Genomic DNA, 13,078 nt, shown 5'->3' with positions numbered 1-13,078 from the left:
TCTATATTTGTAGAATTTTTAGAATTTAACCTTTTCTGAATTTTAATGAATGTAACTACAAATCCAAAATAGTTCAAAAATTCAAGATATCTCAAATTCTATATATAAAGTACTGAGCTTAAAATTCTGAAAATAAGATGCAAATGTTAAAGACCAATTTACTATTCAAGTCCATCAATGAAATGGTTATATTTTACTTTCCTGAAAATAAAACAAGTGGGATTTTATAAAGAAAAAAAAAAATCTTTGTCTCCAATATCAATCTTTAAAACAAGACAAATATGTTAGGGTATTATATCTCCCATCATCTACTATTCTTTCTTTCTAATTTCACTGAAAAGGACCACATGCAATAGATGTATTCCTAATAATTATAAAGTATAAATACTGTCTAATAGCATATGTACTTTATATTTAGCATTTTTTAATAAAAGTAAGGAAGTTTATGAAAGTTCAAATACAGAAATATTCAAAACATTTTCATTTAACTTTAAAATGTTATTAAAATTTTGTTTGAAGCCAGCTTTTTCTGATGTTTGCAAAGTCACTCTGGCTACAGAAGTCCTCATAATCAACCTCCAATAACAGACTTAGTAAATCAGCAATCGACTAACTTTTTGGTCTTGGGACCATTTATACTTTTAGTGTTAGGGGAGGGGAATTAGATAAAGGCAGTCAAAAGGTACAAACTTCCAGTTATAAATAAATACTAGGGATGTATTGTACAACATGATAAATATTAATTAACACTGCTATATGTTATATATGAAAGTTGTTAAGAGAATAAATCCCAAGAGTTCTAATCACAAGGAAGAATATCTTTTTTAAAATTTAATTTTGTATCTATGAGATAATCGATGTTCACTAAACTTATTGTGATAATCATTTCACAATGTAAGTCAAATCATTATGCTACACGTCTTAAACTTAGACAGCTCTGTATGTCAATTATATCTCAATAAAATTGGAAGAAAAAACAAAAAACACATACACTTACAGTTGTAGATCTTGCTTCATATTTCACTGAGAAAACAAGCAATCACAAGAGATCTCCACAACTTCCATGCTAATATCTCCCCAGCCTGGCAATATCAGTATCAGTGCTTATATGCTCTGCTTTCTCTTTTGTTACTACAGATGAATTGGTTTTTTCTTTTTAATTTACTCTAATTTAATGAGTCACAATTGTATGTTTTATTTTTTAATTAATTAGTTAATTTATGGCCACGTTGGGTCTTCGTTGCTGTGCGTGGACTTTCTCTAGTTGTGGTGAGCTGGGGCTACTCCTCGCTGCAGTGCGCGAGCTTCTTTTTTTAACATCTTTATTGGAGTATAATTGCTTTACAATGGTGTGTTAGTTTCTGCTTTATAACAAAGTGAATCAGCTATACGTATACATATATCCCCACATCTCCTCTCTCTTGCGTCTCCCTCCCACCATCCCTATCTCACCCCTCTAGGTGGTCACAAGGCACCAAGCTGATCTCCCTGTGCTATGTGGCTGGAGGGGGAAGGGTAAGCTGGGACGAAGTGAGAGAGTGGCATGGACATATATACACTACCAAAGGTGCACGGGCTTCTCATTGCGGAGGCTTCTCTTTTTGCGGAGCACGGGCTCTAGGCACGTGGGCTTCAGTAGTTGTGGCGCATGGGCTCAGTAGTTGTGGTTCGCGGGCTCTAGAGCACAGGCTCAGTAGCTGTGGCGCATGGGCTTAGTTGCTCTGTGGCATGTGGGATCTTCCCGGACCAGGGCTCAAACTTGTGTCCCCTGCACTGGCAGGCGGATTCTTAAACACTGCGCCACGAGGAAAGTCCCTTGTTTGTTTCTTTTTCTTTTAAATTTTTTTTTTTTTGGCTGCGCCAGGTCTTAGTTGCGGCATGCAGGCTCTAGTTCCCTGGCCAGGGATCAAACCCAGGCACCCTGCATTGGGATTGTGGAGTCTTACCCCCTGGACCACCAGGGAAGTCCCAAATTGTGTTTGTTTTTAATTAAGCCTACTCTTTCCACCGGTACACTATATTCCACATCTCTTTACCTATTTAAAATAGTATTATACCAATTCTCTTATACAACAACGCTATCCTCCTCCCACTGAACTGTTTCCAAGCAACAGATAAACATGTTGTTTTTTTGCCATCTTTACGCCCTTTCCTCCCCAGCTACTATCTCATTCTCCCGCTCTCCTTGATAGCAACACTCCTCAAAAGAGTTTCTGTAATTTCTCTAATTCCTCTCTTCCCACATGTTCTTAAAAATACTCTAATGAGGCTTTCTAAACTACACTGAAACTGCTCTTGTCAAGGTCACCAATGACCTTTATGTTAATACAGCCAATGGTCAATTCTCAACCCTGAAATTATCAAACCTATGATCAGCATTTGGATCACTCCATACTTCCTGAAACACTTTGTCTTCCAGAAAACCATATTCTCCTACCTTATTGGTAGCTCCTTCTCAGTTTTCTTACTTTTTCCCTCTTCTCACTGAGCTCTCATTTTCCAGGTCTCAATTATTAGAACCTTTTAATCTATACATACTCCCTCTCTTGATCATCCCATCCAGAATCACAGTTGTAAATGCTATCTCTACTATGAACTATGAAAACTTCCAAATATGTTTAAATCATACCTCTAACCATGAATTTCAGACCTGAATATCTAACAAAATAAAAAAATCTTTTAATTAAAAAAATATCATGAAAAGGGGCAAAAAAAGTCAAACTGGAAAAATATTTATTACACGTATGGTAGACATAGGGTTAATTTCCACTACATCCAAATAGGTCTTAAAAAATCAGTTAAGGGCTTCCCGGGTGGCGCAGTGGTTGAGAATCTGCCTGCTAATGTAGGGGACACGGGTTCAAGCCCTGGTCTGGGAGGATTCCACATGCCGTGGAGCAACTAGGCTCGTGAGCCACAACTACTGAGCCTGCGCGTCTGGAGCCTGTGCTCCGCAACAGGAGAGGCCGCGATAGTGAGAGGCCTGCGCACCGCGATGAAGAGTGGCTCCCGCTTGCCACAACTAGAGAAAGCCCTCGCACAGAAACGAAGACCCAACACAGCAAAAATAATAAATAAATAAATAAACTCCTACTCCCAGTATCTTAAAAAAAAAAAAAATCAGTTAAAAAAAAGACCAATACCAAGGAAAAAATGGGAAAAGATCATGTAGAGAAAATTCACAAAAAAGCAATAAATATATAAAAGATGTTACACCTCTCTCGTAATTAAATGTAAATTAAAATGAAACAATATCATTTTTTATTTGTCACTGGCAAAGACTTAAAATTTTAATTAAGGGCAGGTTTGTCAAGGGAATATAAACTGGTGAAACTTTTTTGATGAAATCTATCAAACGTAAACTCTGTATCTGCTCTGAGACATTTTAATTTCTGGATATTTATATTATTGATATATATTCACTCAAGTACTTCGAAATTATGCATGTTTTCAAAAATCATTTTTTTGTAAAAACAAAACATTGAACACAACCTAAATGTGTTAAATAAATTTCTTAAACAAATTACGGCACGTTCATACTGAATATTAAGTCATTGAAAAGAATGAATTAGAGATATATGTACTGACATGGAAAATTACACAAGATAAGACTATTAAGCACAGAAGAAAATAAAGTACTATGATCTGCTTGTTTGGTGGAGAAAACATATATATTTGTATATACATAGAAAAAACTTCAAAGTACATATAATCATCTGTTAGGAGGGTACATTTCTGTACTCTTTGAAATTTTTGTTAAGAACTTGTATTACTTTGATAATAAAAATGACAGTCAAAAAAAAAATAAGAGTTTCTAAAGCATAGAATTTACAACTTTCTTACTAGAATTTAATAACATAAAGCCAGTAATGTCTATATACACTCTTACCTGAATGGCATAAGCAGCTGAATCTTGAGCTCGGCTGTTATCTGCATATGCGAGGTAAGCTCTTGTTAGTTCCATCAATAATCCATAGGCAAAGTTTGCATCTTCTACTCCAGTCTCAATAAGAACAAGAAAAAATTACAGGCTAATTTGTATAAATTTTCTTAAACTGTACCTCATTCCATGGTGAATTTAACTTAGTCACCTAAGTCAATTTAATTTAGAAAAGGAAAGCTCAGTAAGGTTTAAACAAAGTTTGGTACCAAGACTAAAATATAATCTGTAGCTAAGAAGCCAAATCTAAGGCTTTTCAGACCATTTATAAAGTGTTAGACTCATTCAACTTTTACATAAATCCAGCAATTTGCATTTTTTGTTTTTTAACTCTTAGAAAGAAAATTGTACATATAGAATTTCCTAACTTGCATTCTGTAGAACCTTGGTCAGCTGAGAAGCTCCAAAAAATAATTTTCACACACTCTTCTCTAGGAGATTCATAACATTCCCCAATATATTAAAAGTTCTGTTTAATTTTGTTTTACAAGATTTCCCACACTCATTCGACTATGGAAACATTTTTATATACACGCTATTAAAACACCCTGGGAATCAGTTTCCCATGGAGACACTTAGCAATTGTGTTTAAATAGTAAAATTTAAATAATTAGATTTTAAGTATCTGTCATGATTAGGTTAGAAAGCTTATTTATTTTTTGTTTTTTATTTATTTTTGGCTGCGTTGGGTCTTCGCTGTGGTGCATGGGCTTCTCATTGCAGTGGCTTCTCTTGTTGCGGATCATGGGCTCTAGGCGCGGGGGCTTCAGTTGTGGCACGCAGCCTCAGCAGTTGTGGCACACGGGCTTAGTTGCTCCACAGCATGTGGGATCTTCCCGGACCAGGGATCGAACCTGTGCCCCCTGCATTGGCAGGCAGATGCTTAACCACTGTGCCACCAGGGAAGTCCCTAGAAAGCTTATTTAAAAGAACATAGCACACTAGACTGGACTCCAACTTTATAGTTTTTGGCTAAAGGTCTCTGCAATAGTATTAAGGAATAAACTCAGAAATTACCTAAATTGTCTAGTTTAGATCAAGCTGCCACTAAGGATAACCTGAACAGTTTCTTGTAAATGCAATATAGAAACCCCATTAGGACAGTGAACTCTTCTGGTCATTCCAAATTACCAGAACTTACCACAAATGTAAAATCTTTTCCTTGGGTTTCAGTGGTTGAGAAATCTAGCCGACCTGGATCTATTGCTCCCAATTCCCCTAAGCATTCCCCACAGAGCAACCGAGCTTGAGAGTTTGCATCTTGGCAACCTTTCAAAAGCACTGTCACCAACTGTGAAATAACAGGTTCCACTGTTTCACTATCTGTTGCATATCTGATCAGTTTTTCCTAAAATAAAAGTAGAAAGTTTATATATAACTTCTACAAACTAGTATATTGTCCTAACCAGAAAGCTTAAAAATATTAAGGAATATCTGACAAATATTGACAAAATTAAATTACTATATCTTTAGTCTTTTCACCTAGTTTTTGCTGAGTTCACATAATATAGTCCACAATATGTTCTGTGGGATTAGAACCATTAAGTGTACTTAAAAGTTTTAATCATTAATCCATTAAATAAACAGTTACTAAGTATTATTACATCAGTATACAGAAATAAGACATAGTCTTATCCCAATGAGTTTATAATCTAAAGGGAAAATAAACATGCAAACAGATAAAATATCATACAATATGTACAATAACAAATATGTGTACAAGGTAAAGAAATGAAGAAGATGAAAAAAAGCTCAAGAGTATCTTTTCAGAGATAATAGATATTTTAGTAAATAAGTCAATAAGGAAGAGCTATTAATTAAAATAAGAAAACTGAGGAGTGTATAAAAAGCTAGTACAGCAGAAAAAGATATGGGAAAGGAGTCCTGTGGGGATGATTTAAAAAAAAAGACATAGGAAGAAAGAGGTAGGCTTTATGAAAAAATATGTTGGTTCAAGTCATCTTTTTTCATCTATCTACTGAGGATGCGGTAAGAAAAACTGTTAGGCATAAGAAATGACTATTCTCAAGCCAGTTAGATTTAGATATTGTAGCTGTGTGACCACTTTAGAACTACTTTGTTTACATAATTTTCCTTCTAGCAAAAGTAAAGCATATATGAGCATCTCAAACTCCATGTTAAAACTGTGATTCAAATTAGAGTAATACGTTTCAAAAGAAAAATAAAAAGACATTTTATGTCATCCAGAAACTTCAACATTAACTCATTTAAATAACATTACAGGTTTATTCAGGCATAAATACTTAAAATAGATGAATTAGTAACCAATAAACAGCAAAACTAATATAATTATAGACATACATTACCTTGCTAAAACTAGAAAACAATAAGGAAAAGAACATTTTAGTTGGCAAAGATAAATGCAGTTCATACTCAAGACAATAAATACATGAACACTAAATGAAAGGTAATTTTAAAATATACCTCTCTCCTAAGTGCTTAAAAATGTTTTTACTTCACTTCTAGGTTAGATAAACTGGGTTTCATTTTTCAGCAAAAAATATTCAATTCCAAAAGAATTTATAAAATGAGTGTGTGTTCAATAAAGAAAGAAAGAAAGAAAGAAAAGAAAAGAAAAAAAGAACAAATCCATGTTTTTATCATGTCCTAAATGTCCATATACACTTGGGTCTATTTCTAGACTTTCTATTTTTTGCCCACTGGTTTGTCTGTTTACTCATGTACCAGTATCACACTGTTATAATTATAGAGGCTGTAGAGTATATTAATGTCTGGGAGGGCTACTGAACTCCCACAGTTTCTTTTTTTTTCAGATTTTTCCTAGCTATTTTTTACATGTTTGTTTTTCCATCTTAACATTAGTATGAACTTCTCTAGTTAAAAAAACAAACAACTTGGCATTTCTTCGGGATGGCATTAAATTTATAAACTATCCTAGGGAGAATTAAAATTTTTGTAATATTGAGTCAACCTACCCAATAAATAAGGGGTGTTTCCGTTTGTTTAAATCAATTACATTTTTGTGTCTTTCAGGAGTGTTTCAGTTTTCCTCTTATTGGTTTATACATTTCTTGTTACACTTACTCCTAAGTATATTATCTTTTTCTGTTACTACTGTAAATTGGGTTTTCCAACAAGTCTTCCAACTGGTTATTGTTGCTATATGAAGATTATGATTTTTATATTCTCCTATCTTACTGAATTTGTTTGTTGTCTGAGCTAGTTTATTGATACTTTATCTAGAGTTTTCCAAGTATATTAGCATGCCATCTGCAAATAGAGATAGTTTCATGTCTTTTCCAATTCTTATGCCTCTAATTGTTTTCTCTTATCTAAATTCATTGGCCAATATTTGCAACTGAATGTTAAATTGTAGTGGAGATAATGAGCAAACTTGCTTTCACTGGGAATGCATCTTATTTTCCCATCAAGTGTGCATGCGTGCATGTGTGTGCACGTGTGTATGCAGTATACATAAACACACATATGCATATCTATACATTTATAATATATTAGTACTATCCATCGATTCCTATTTTTTTTAGTGTTTTTATCTGAAATGGATGGTACAGTTTGTCAAAGGCCGTTTCAGCATTTATGAAAATAACAGTATGATTTTTTTCATTAATTCTATTATTAGTTCACTCACCATTTCCTCCCAACCTCCCAGCCCCAGGCAACCACTAATCTATCTTCTGTCTCTATGGGTTTGCTTGCTCAGGAGTATATATATTCATAATGTATCGTCTTTGTAAGTTCCATATCTTCTATTGTATTTTTGTGAATTACAGCTTTTAGTATTATAAAGTACCCTTTTTTGTCACATTTCATACTTTTTGGTTTCTATTCTCCTTTGTCTAGGGGCAGAATCAGAATTCCTGCTTTCTTACTTCAACTTAAAAATCTGCTCACTCCTTTATTTTTAGCCTTTCTAAATAATTTATTTTATACGTGTGTATTACAAACAGCACAGAGTTGTTTCCTGCTTTGTAAGTCAATTTGTAATATTTTTTCTTTTAAGGTCTTTCACATTTATTAATATGACTGATATGCTGGGCCTCAATTCTATAAGTTTTTTAAAATTATAATTAGCTCCTAAAAATTAATTTCTTTTGGTATAGAAGAAAATTTATACTTTTGTTCTAGAGGTACTCTTTACAGAAATATCTTTTGTAATGTCTCTGGTCTCTTTATTTAAGCTTCTTTAACTGTTTACCAGTTTTAAATAGTATATTTTGATTCCTAGTTGTTGCCTACGCAATAGTGACTAAGCTCATTTAATTTATATCTTAGTCTCTTCTTCTCCCATTTAAAAACTTGCATAATTTCTATTTTATTAAAATATATAGCATTTACATAGAATTCTCCCAAATTTGTCCCCACCGTTGTTTTAAATATATAACTAGTAACCATAAGTTCTTTTGCCAAAGTCTCCCCAGTCATCTCTTGATTGAGTGAAGCCATTCTGTAGCAAACCTCTTAGGAAGGGCTTGCTTGTGAAACTCATATTTCTTCAATTCTTCTTTTCGTTGCGGAGAACAGGCTCCAGAAGCGTAGGCTCAGCGGCCACGGCTCACGCGCGCAGCCGCTCCGCGGCATGTGGGATCTTCCCGGACCAGGGCACGAACCCGTGTCCCCTGCATCGGCAGGCGGACTCTCAACCACTGCGCCAGGAAAGTCCATTTCTTCAATTCTTGTATGTTAAAACTGTGTTTCTTATCTGTGATATTCTAAGGACAGCTTGGCTTATTTTTGTGTCCCTTACGTTTTTGAAAATGCTGCTATCCTCTAGGCTCACTCTGTATATTGCTGTTGAGAATTCTGATACTTTTCTTGCCCTTTTAAGTGATTTTTTAAAAATATTTTACCTGTAGGTCCTGAAGATTTCTTATTATTAAAGTCTAAGATATGTCTCAGGGTTGACTATTCTGGGGTCAATGTTCACAGGTACACAATGGATCCTTTCATTTTATGAAATGAAAGTCTTTTATTTCCAGAAAATTTTCTTGGGTTATAGTTTTAAATACTAATTATGTTCTATTGTTTTATTTTTCTTTTTGAGAAACTCTATTTGTATGTGAAATCTTTGCCGAGCTTCTATTTCACCTACTTCTTTGATCCTTTGTACTCCTTTCTCTAATCTCATTTTTGTTCTCTTGATAATTCTTCTGCCTTTCGTCAATGCTCCTTACTAAAATTTTAGTCATATATATTCTCCCCCCACAGTCCTTATAATTTAACCTTCATTTCTTCAATTTCTTCAGTTCAGTCACCTCTTGTTTCATATCTTGTTTTTTTATCCATTTCTCTGTTTAAATTTCTCACTTCTTTTTTTTTTTTTGGCCACGCCACACAGCTTGCAGGGTCTTAGTTCCCAGACCAGGGGTTCAACCTGGGCCCTCAGCAGTGAAAGTGTGGAGTCCTAACCACTGGACTGCCAGGAAATTCCCTTAATTCTTCTTTTATATCTGCAAATGCTTGCTTGAAATATTTAATTCAGGTTATAGTGCTAAGTCTAGTTTACTTATGCCTTATGATTGGTTTTGGGGGAGAAACTGTCATCAACCAAAGATTTCATTTTCTGTTTTTGTCTTACAGTAACTTTGTATATGTATAGAACATATATTTTTTTTTCTATTTATATTGTGGGCCCTTCATAATAGCTGTATGCAGTTAACAGTAAGGATTTTGTAGTAGCTTACAAGATTCTGATTTTGTAAGTACTCTTTTCTGTCAGCATAGCTCAGTGTAGTTTTTTTCATAAGTAGCTTTTACTGGCAGGAGAGTAGTATGGGGAGGTATATCTTTGATTTTGTGGATTTCTTTTTATTTCTGCAGGACCCTTAAAATGCTCTCTCTTACTTTCTTCCTTCTGTTTACTACTCTCTCCAAAAAGTGCCTTCCCCTACCTATTCTTTTACTTCTCCCCAGAGATAATAGCTTCCAAAGACTGCAACCTTAGGATCTACACACTTTCAAGTACCTTCCCCATAACCAATTCTCTGATGTACCACATCTTAGACCAACTTTCAGTATCGTTGTACCTAGAGTGGGATCGTCTCGGTTGGTGATTTTGTCTTTGCTTTATCATCATCCATAGTTCCTTCAGTCCACTTTTTTTTCATAGGGTCTCCTCAGAATCTAACTGTTCTCAACACAAGCTTGTGGCATGAGCTCCAGAGATAGCTCTGCTGATTACATGTAATTTGAAGTTCATAGTATTCTCAGTCTCACAGTTATGTTGAAGGTGTGACTTATGTGTGGTTTTATTTGCTCTCCTTTTTGCTATTTATGACGTTTTGCAGGGTATACAGAGATTCACATTTAGACATTCACCATTATCCTAGGATAACTTGGAAGTCCCTAGCAGCTTTATTTTCAATGGGCTCATTCTCAGATTTGTAATTATGAGTAAATATATCTTTTTATTATTTATTCTGCATTGTCATCCAAGTTTATTTTGGTCTCAACACAAACAACTTGTCCTTCTGGGATTTAACCATAGGGATTCACTTCAACCTGAACAGCATCAATTTTCATAAAGTGGTTATACGGTTGCTTAGTTTGATCTATAGCCTGATTTTTTTTGACACAGAAGTTAAATTTTTCTGCTATCCACTGAGCTTAGCTGTCCTCTATTCCTTCAAAAATGTATATTCCTCCTTAAAAGTAAGGAGTAGAAGCTGTCATTTCTTTAATGTCAATGATCCTCTGGTGACTACCCTAGAGTACAGCACTTTTGCAAGGTCAGTCCATCAAAGTAGTTACGCATCCAAGGCTACATTAGCCATCACCTTATTAACTGTCACACCATCTTTAAGTGTGCTTTATTACTACATTATACCAAATTATTTGTTATACAGTTATACAACTTTAGATCTACTTTTAGATAAACACTGTCTTTCAACGCACTCCTAAAGTATCTTTTCCTTTCTCTGTGGCTAAGATTTGAACTTTTAAAAGAATATCTTTTGTGTTTGTTCTTTCATGGACTCTCACAGCATTGCTACAAAGACTCTCTTGATCTCTAACCCTGTTATCTTACATCATTTTCCTACTCTGGTTATTGCTGTAGGTTCTTCTAGAGCTGCACTAAGATAGTCCAATAAGATAGCCACTATCCACATGCAGCTGTTTAAATTTAAATTAAGCAAAATTAAATAAAATATTCAGTTCTTCAATCATACATTTCAAGTGCTCCAGAGAGCCACATGTGGCTAGTGGCTGCAGTGCTTATATAGTGTAGGTGCAGAACATTTCCATCCTCACAGAAAATTCTTTTGGATAGCACTATTCAAGAACTTAACTGAACTGCTTTCAACTTTGATGTTACCTTCTTGCCATAGTTGGAAAAGAAACCATTTCCTTCTCTCTTTTTTCCTAGGTGTTTTGGGCCAGTATACTGACTGTATTATCTACTGATAATCTAGATCTACAGTTAGGAGGGTGTTAAACCTACAGTGAAGGAGATTCAAGGCTCCTCACATGTGGTAGGATCATCTCCATGTTGGCTGTTTCCCACACTGGTTACACAAGTGCACTGACTCTGAAGCATGTACTTGGTTACCATCATGTATATCTTTTGTCCTAAGTAAATGCTTCCTTCTATCATGAAAACAAATATAACACAGTTTTGCAATTCACTAACTCCTGAGGGTCTTAGGCTCTCATATCTTATCATATGGGTTCTTTTTCTTTTTTTTAAGATTTTTTTTTTTTTTGCAGTACGCGGGCCTCTCACTGTTGTGGCCTCTCCCATTGTGGAGCGCAGGCTCAGCGGCCTCCGTGGCATGTGGGATCCTCCGGGACCGGGGCACGAACCCGTGTCCCCTGCATCAGCAGGCAGACTCTCAACCACTGCGCCACCAGGGAAGCCCTAAGATTTTTTTGATGTAGACCATTTTTAAAGTCTTTATTGAATTTGTTACAATATTGCTTCTGTTTTATGTTTTGGTTTTTTGGCTGCAAGGCATGTGGGATTTTAGCTCCCCAACCAGGGATTGAACCCGCACCCCATGCATTGGAAGGCGAAGTCTTAACTACTGGCCCACCAGGGAAGACCCATCATATGGGTTCTTGATATGCAAAAATGAATACCTCATTTAAAATTTTTCCACTTTATGATTTATAGTCTATAGTGATCTGGTATTTTAAATACCAGTTCTCACTCTTACCAAGGTTAGGGATAATCTACATTATGCTGACAAGGAAAAGAATAAAGTTCATGGTCCCATAAAAAAGGAAATTTAAAAATTCAGCTTCATTAAAACATTTAATTCCATCAAAATGTAAAATGGCATAATTACTGAAATTGTATATGAAAGATAGCTACAGGAAGTTATATGAGAAAACTCACAGAAACTGCTGCTGTACAAACACAAACAACCCTTCCTCAGGAAGATGCAGTAAACCTAAAATATAACTGCCAAATCATGACACTTCCAAAACAACAAAAAAATATGCAAAGCTCTTCAGCCTCAAAGGGTAACTCATGAATTACTGATTCTAAGTCATATCTGATAATCTTGGTAAAATAAAAATCACTTCTTTCATTGAACCTACTGAATCTCAAGCAAATACACCAATCGGTCATCTTTTCTTTAAACTTCCAACCTTTCTTTTCTATAGCTCTTTAATTATATCTTGGTATACCTGATTTTTATACAAGGTTTCCTTCAAGCTTGTAAGAGCATGAATACGAACATCTACATTTTCATGTTGAATTGCTTTCATTGATAGCTGAAGAGTTGTCTGAAGATCAGTACTCTCAGAGGTCTCCTATATAAAGAGCACAGAGAGATACACCTTATCAATTAACCACTTCAGGAACCATTTCAGAAGGCCTGTATTTCCTACATAGTTACCATTAAAGTAGTTAAACTGTACCCCAATTGAAAGCAGTTTTAAAAAATAATTTCTATCTCTTCCTTTGTATAGCACATGAACTTTTAGTAATTCTCAGGGAAAGGGATTTCATTCTAAAATCTTTAGATCTGGAGAAAAATTTTATTTCAACTAAAGACTTTACTTATCCAAAATAAATCCTTCTTGGTAAGAAAGGCAAGTTTCCCTTAATTTACAAAGGGCTACACAATAGCCTTGAACGAGGTCTACAGATTAAGCAGATAATTCACCCCTTATTTTGACTACTTACTT

At 34.9% G+C, this 13,078-nt stretch overlaps 1 protein-coding gene across 1 annotated transcript in view; it reads right to left on the bottom strand.

Moving 5' to 3' along the window:
- Positions 1-13,078, bottom strand: part of ATR (ATR serine/threonine kinase) — a 103,107-nt gene that overhangs the window by 53,750 nt on the left and 36,279 nt on the right. The window contains exons 21-23 of the mRNA XM_030873306.2: positions 12,575-12,700; positions 5,082-5,288; positions 3,890-4,003 (exon numbers count right to left, since the gene is read on the bottom strand). Coding sequence (XP_030729166.1) covers positions 3,890-4,003; positions 5,082-5,288; positions 12,575-12,700 — 447 coding nt within the window. The remainder of the gene's footprint in view (positions 1-3,889; positions 4,004-5,081; positions 5,289-12,574; positions 12,701-13,078) is intronic.

Source organism: Globicephala melas, chromosome 4 (genome assembly GCF_963455315.2).
Source record: "Globicephala melas chromosome 4, mGloMel1.2, whole genome shotgun sequence".
Taxonomy (NCBI): domain Eukaryota; kingdom Metazoa; phylum Chordata; class Mammalia; order Artiodactyla; family Delphinidae; genus Globicephala; species Globicephala melas.
Note: the sequence above shows the minus strand (reverse complement) of the source record. Positions and strands in the feature narration are given on the sequence as shown.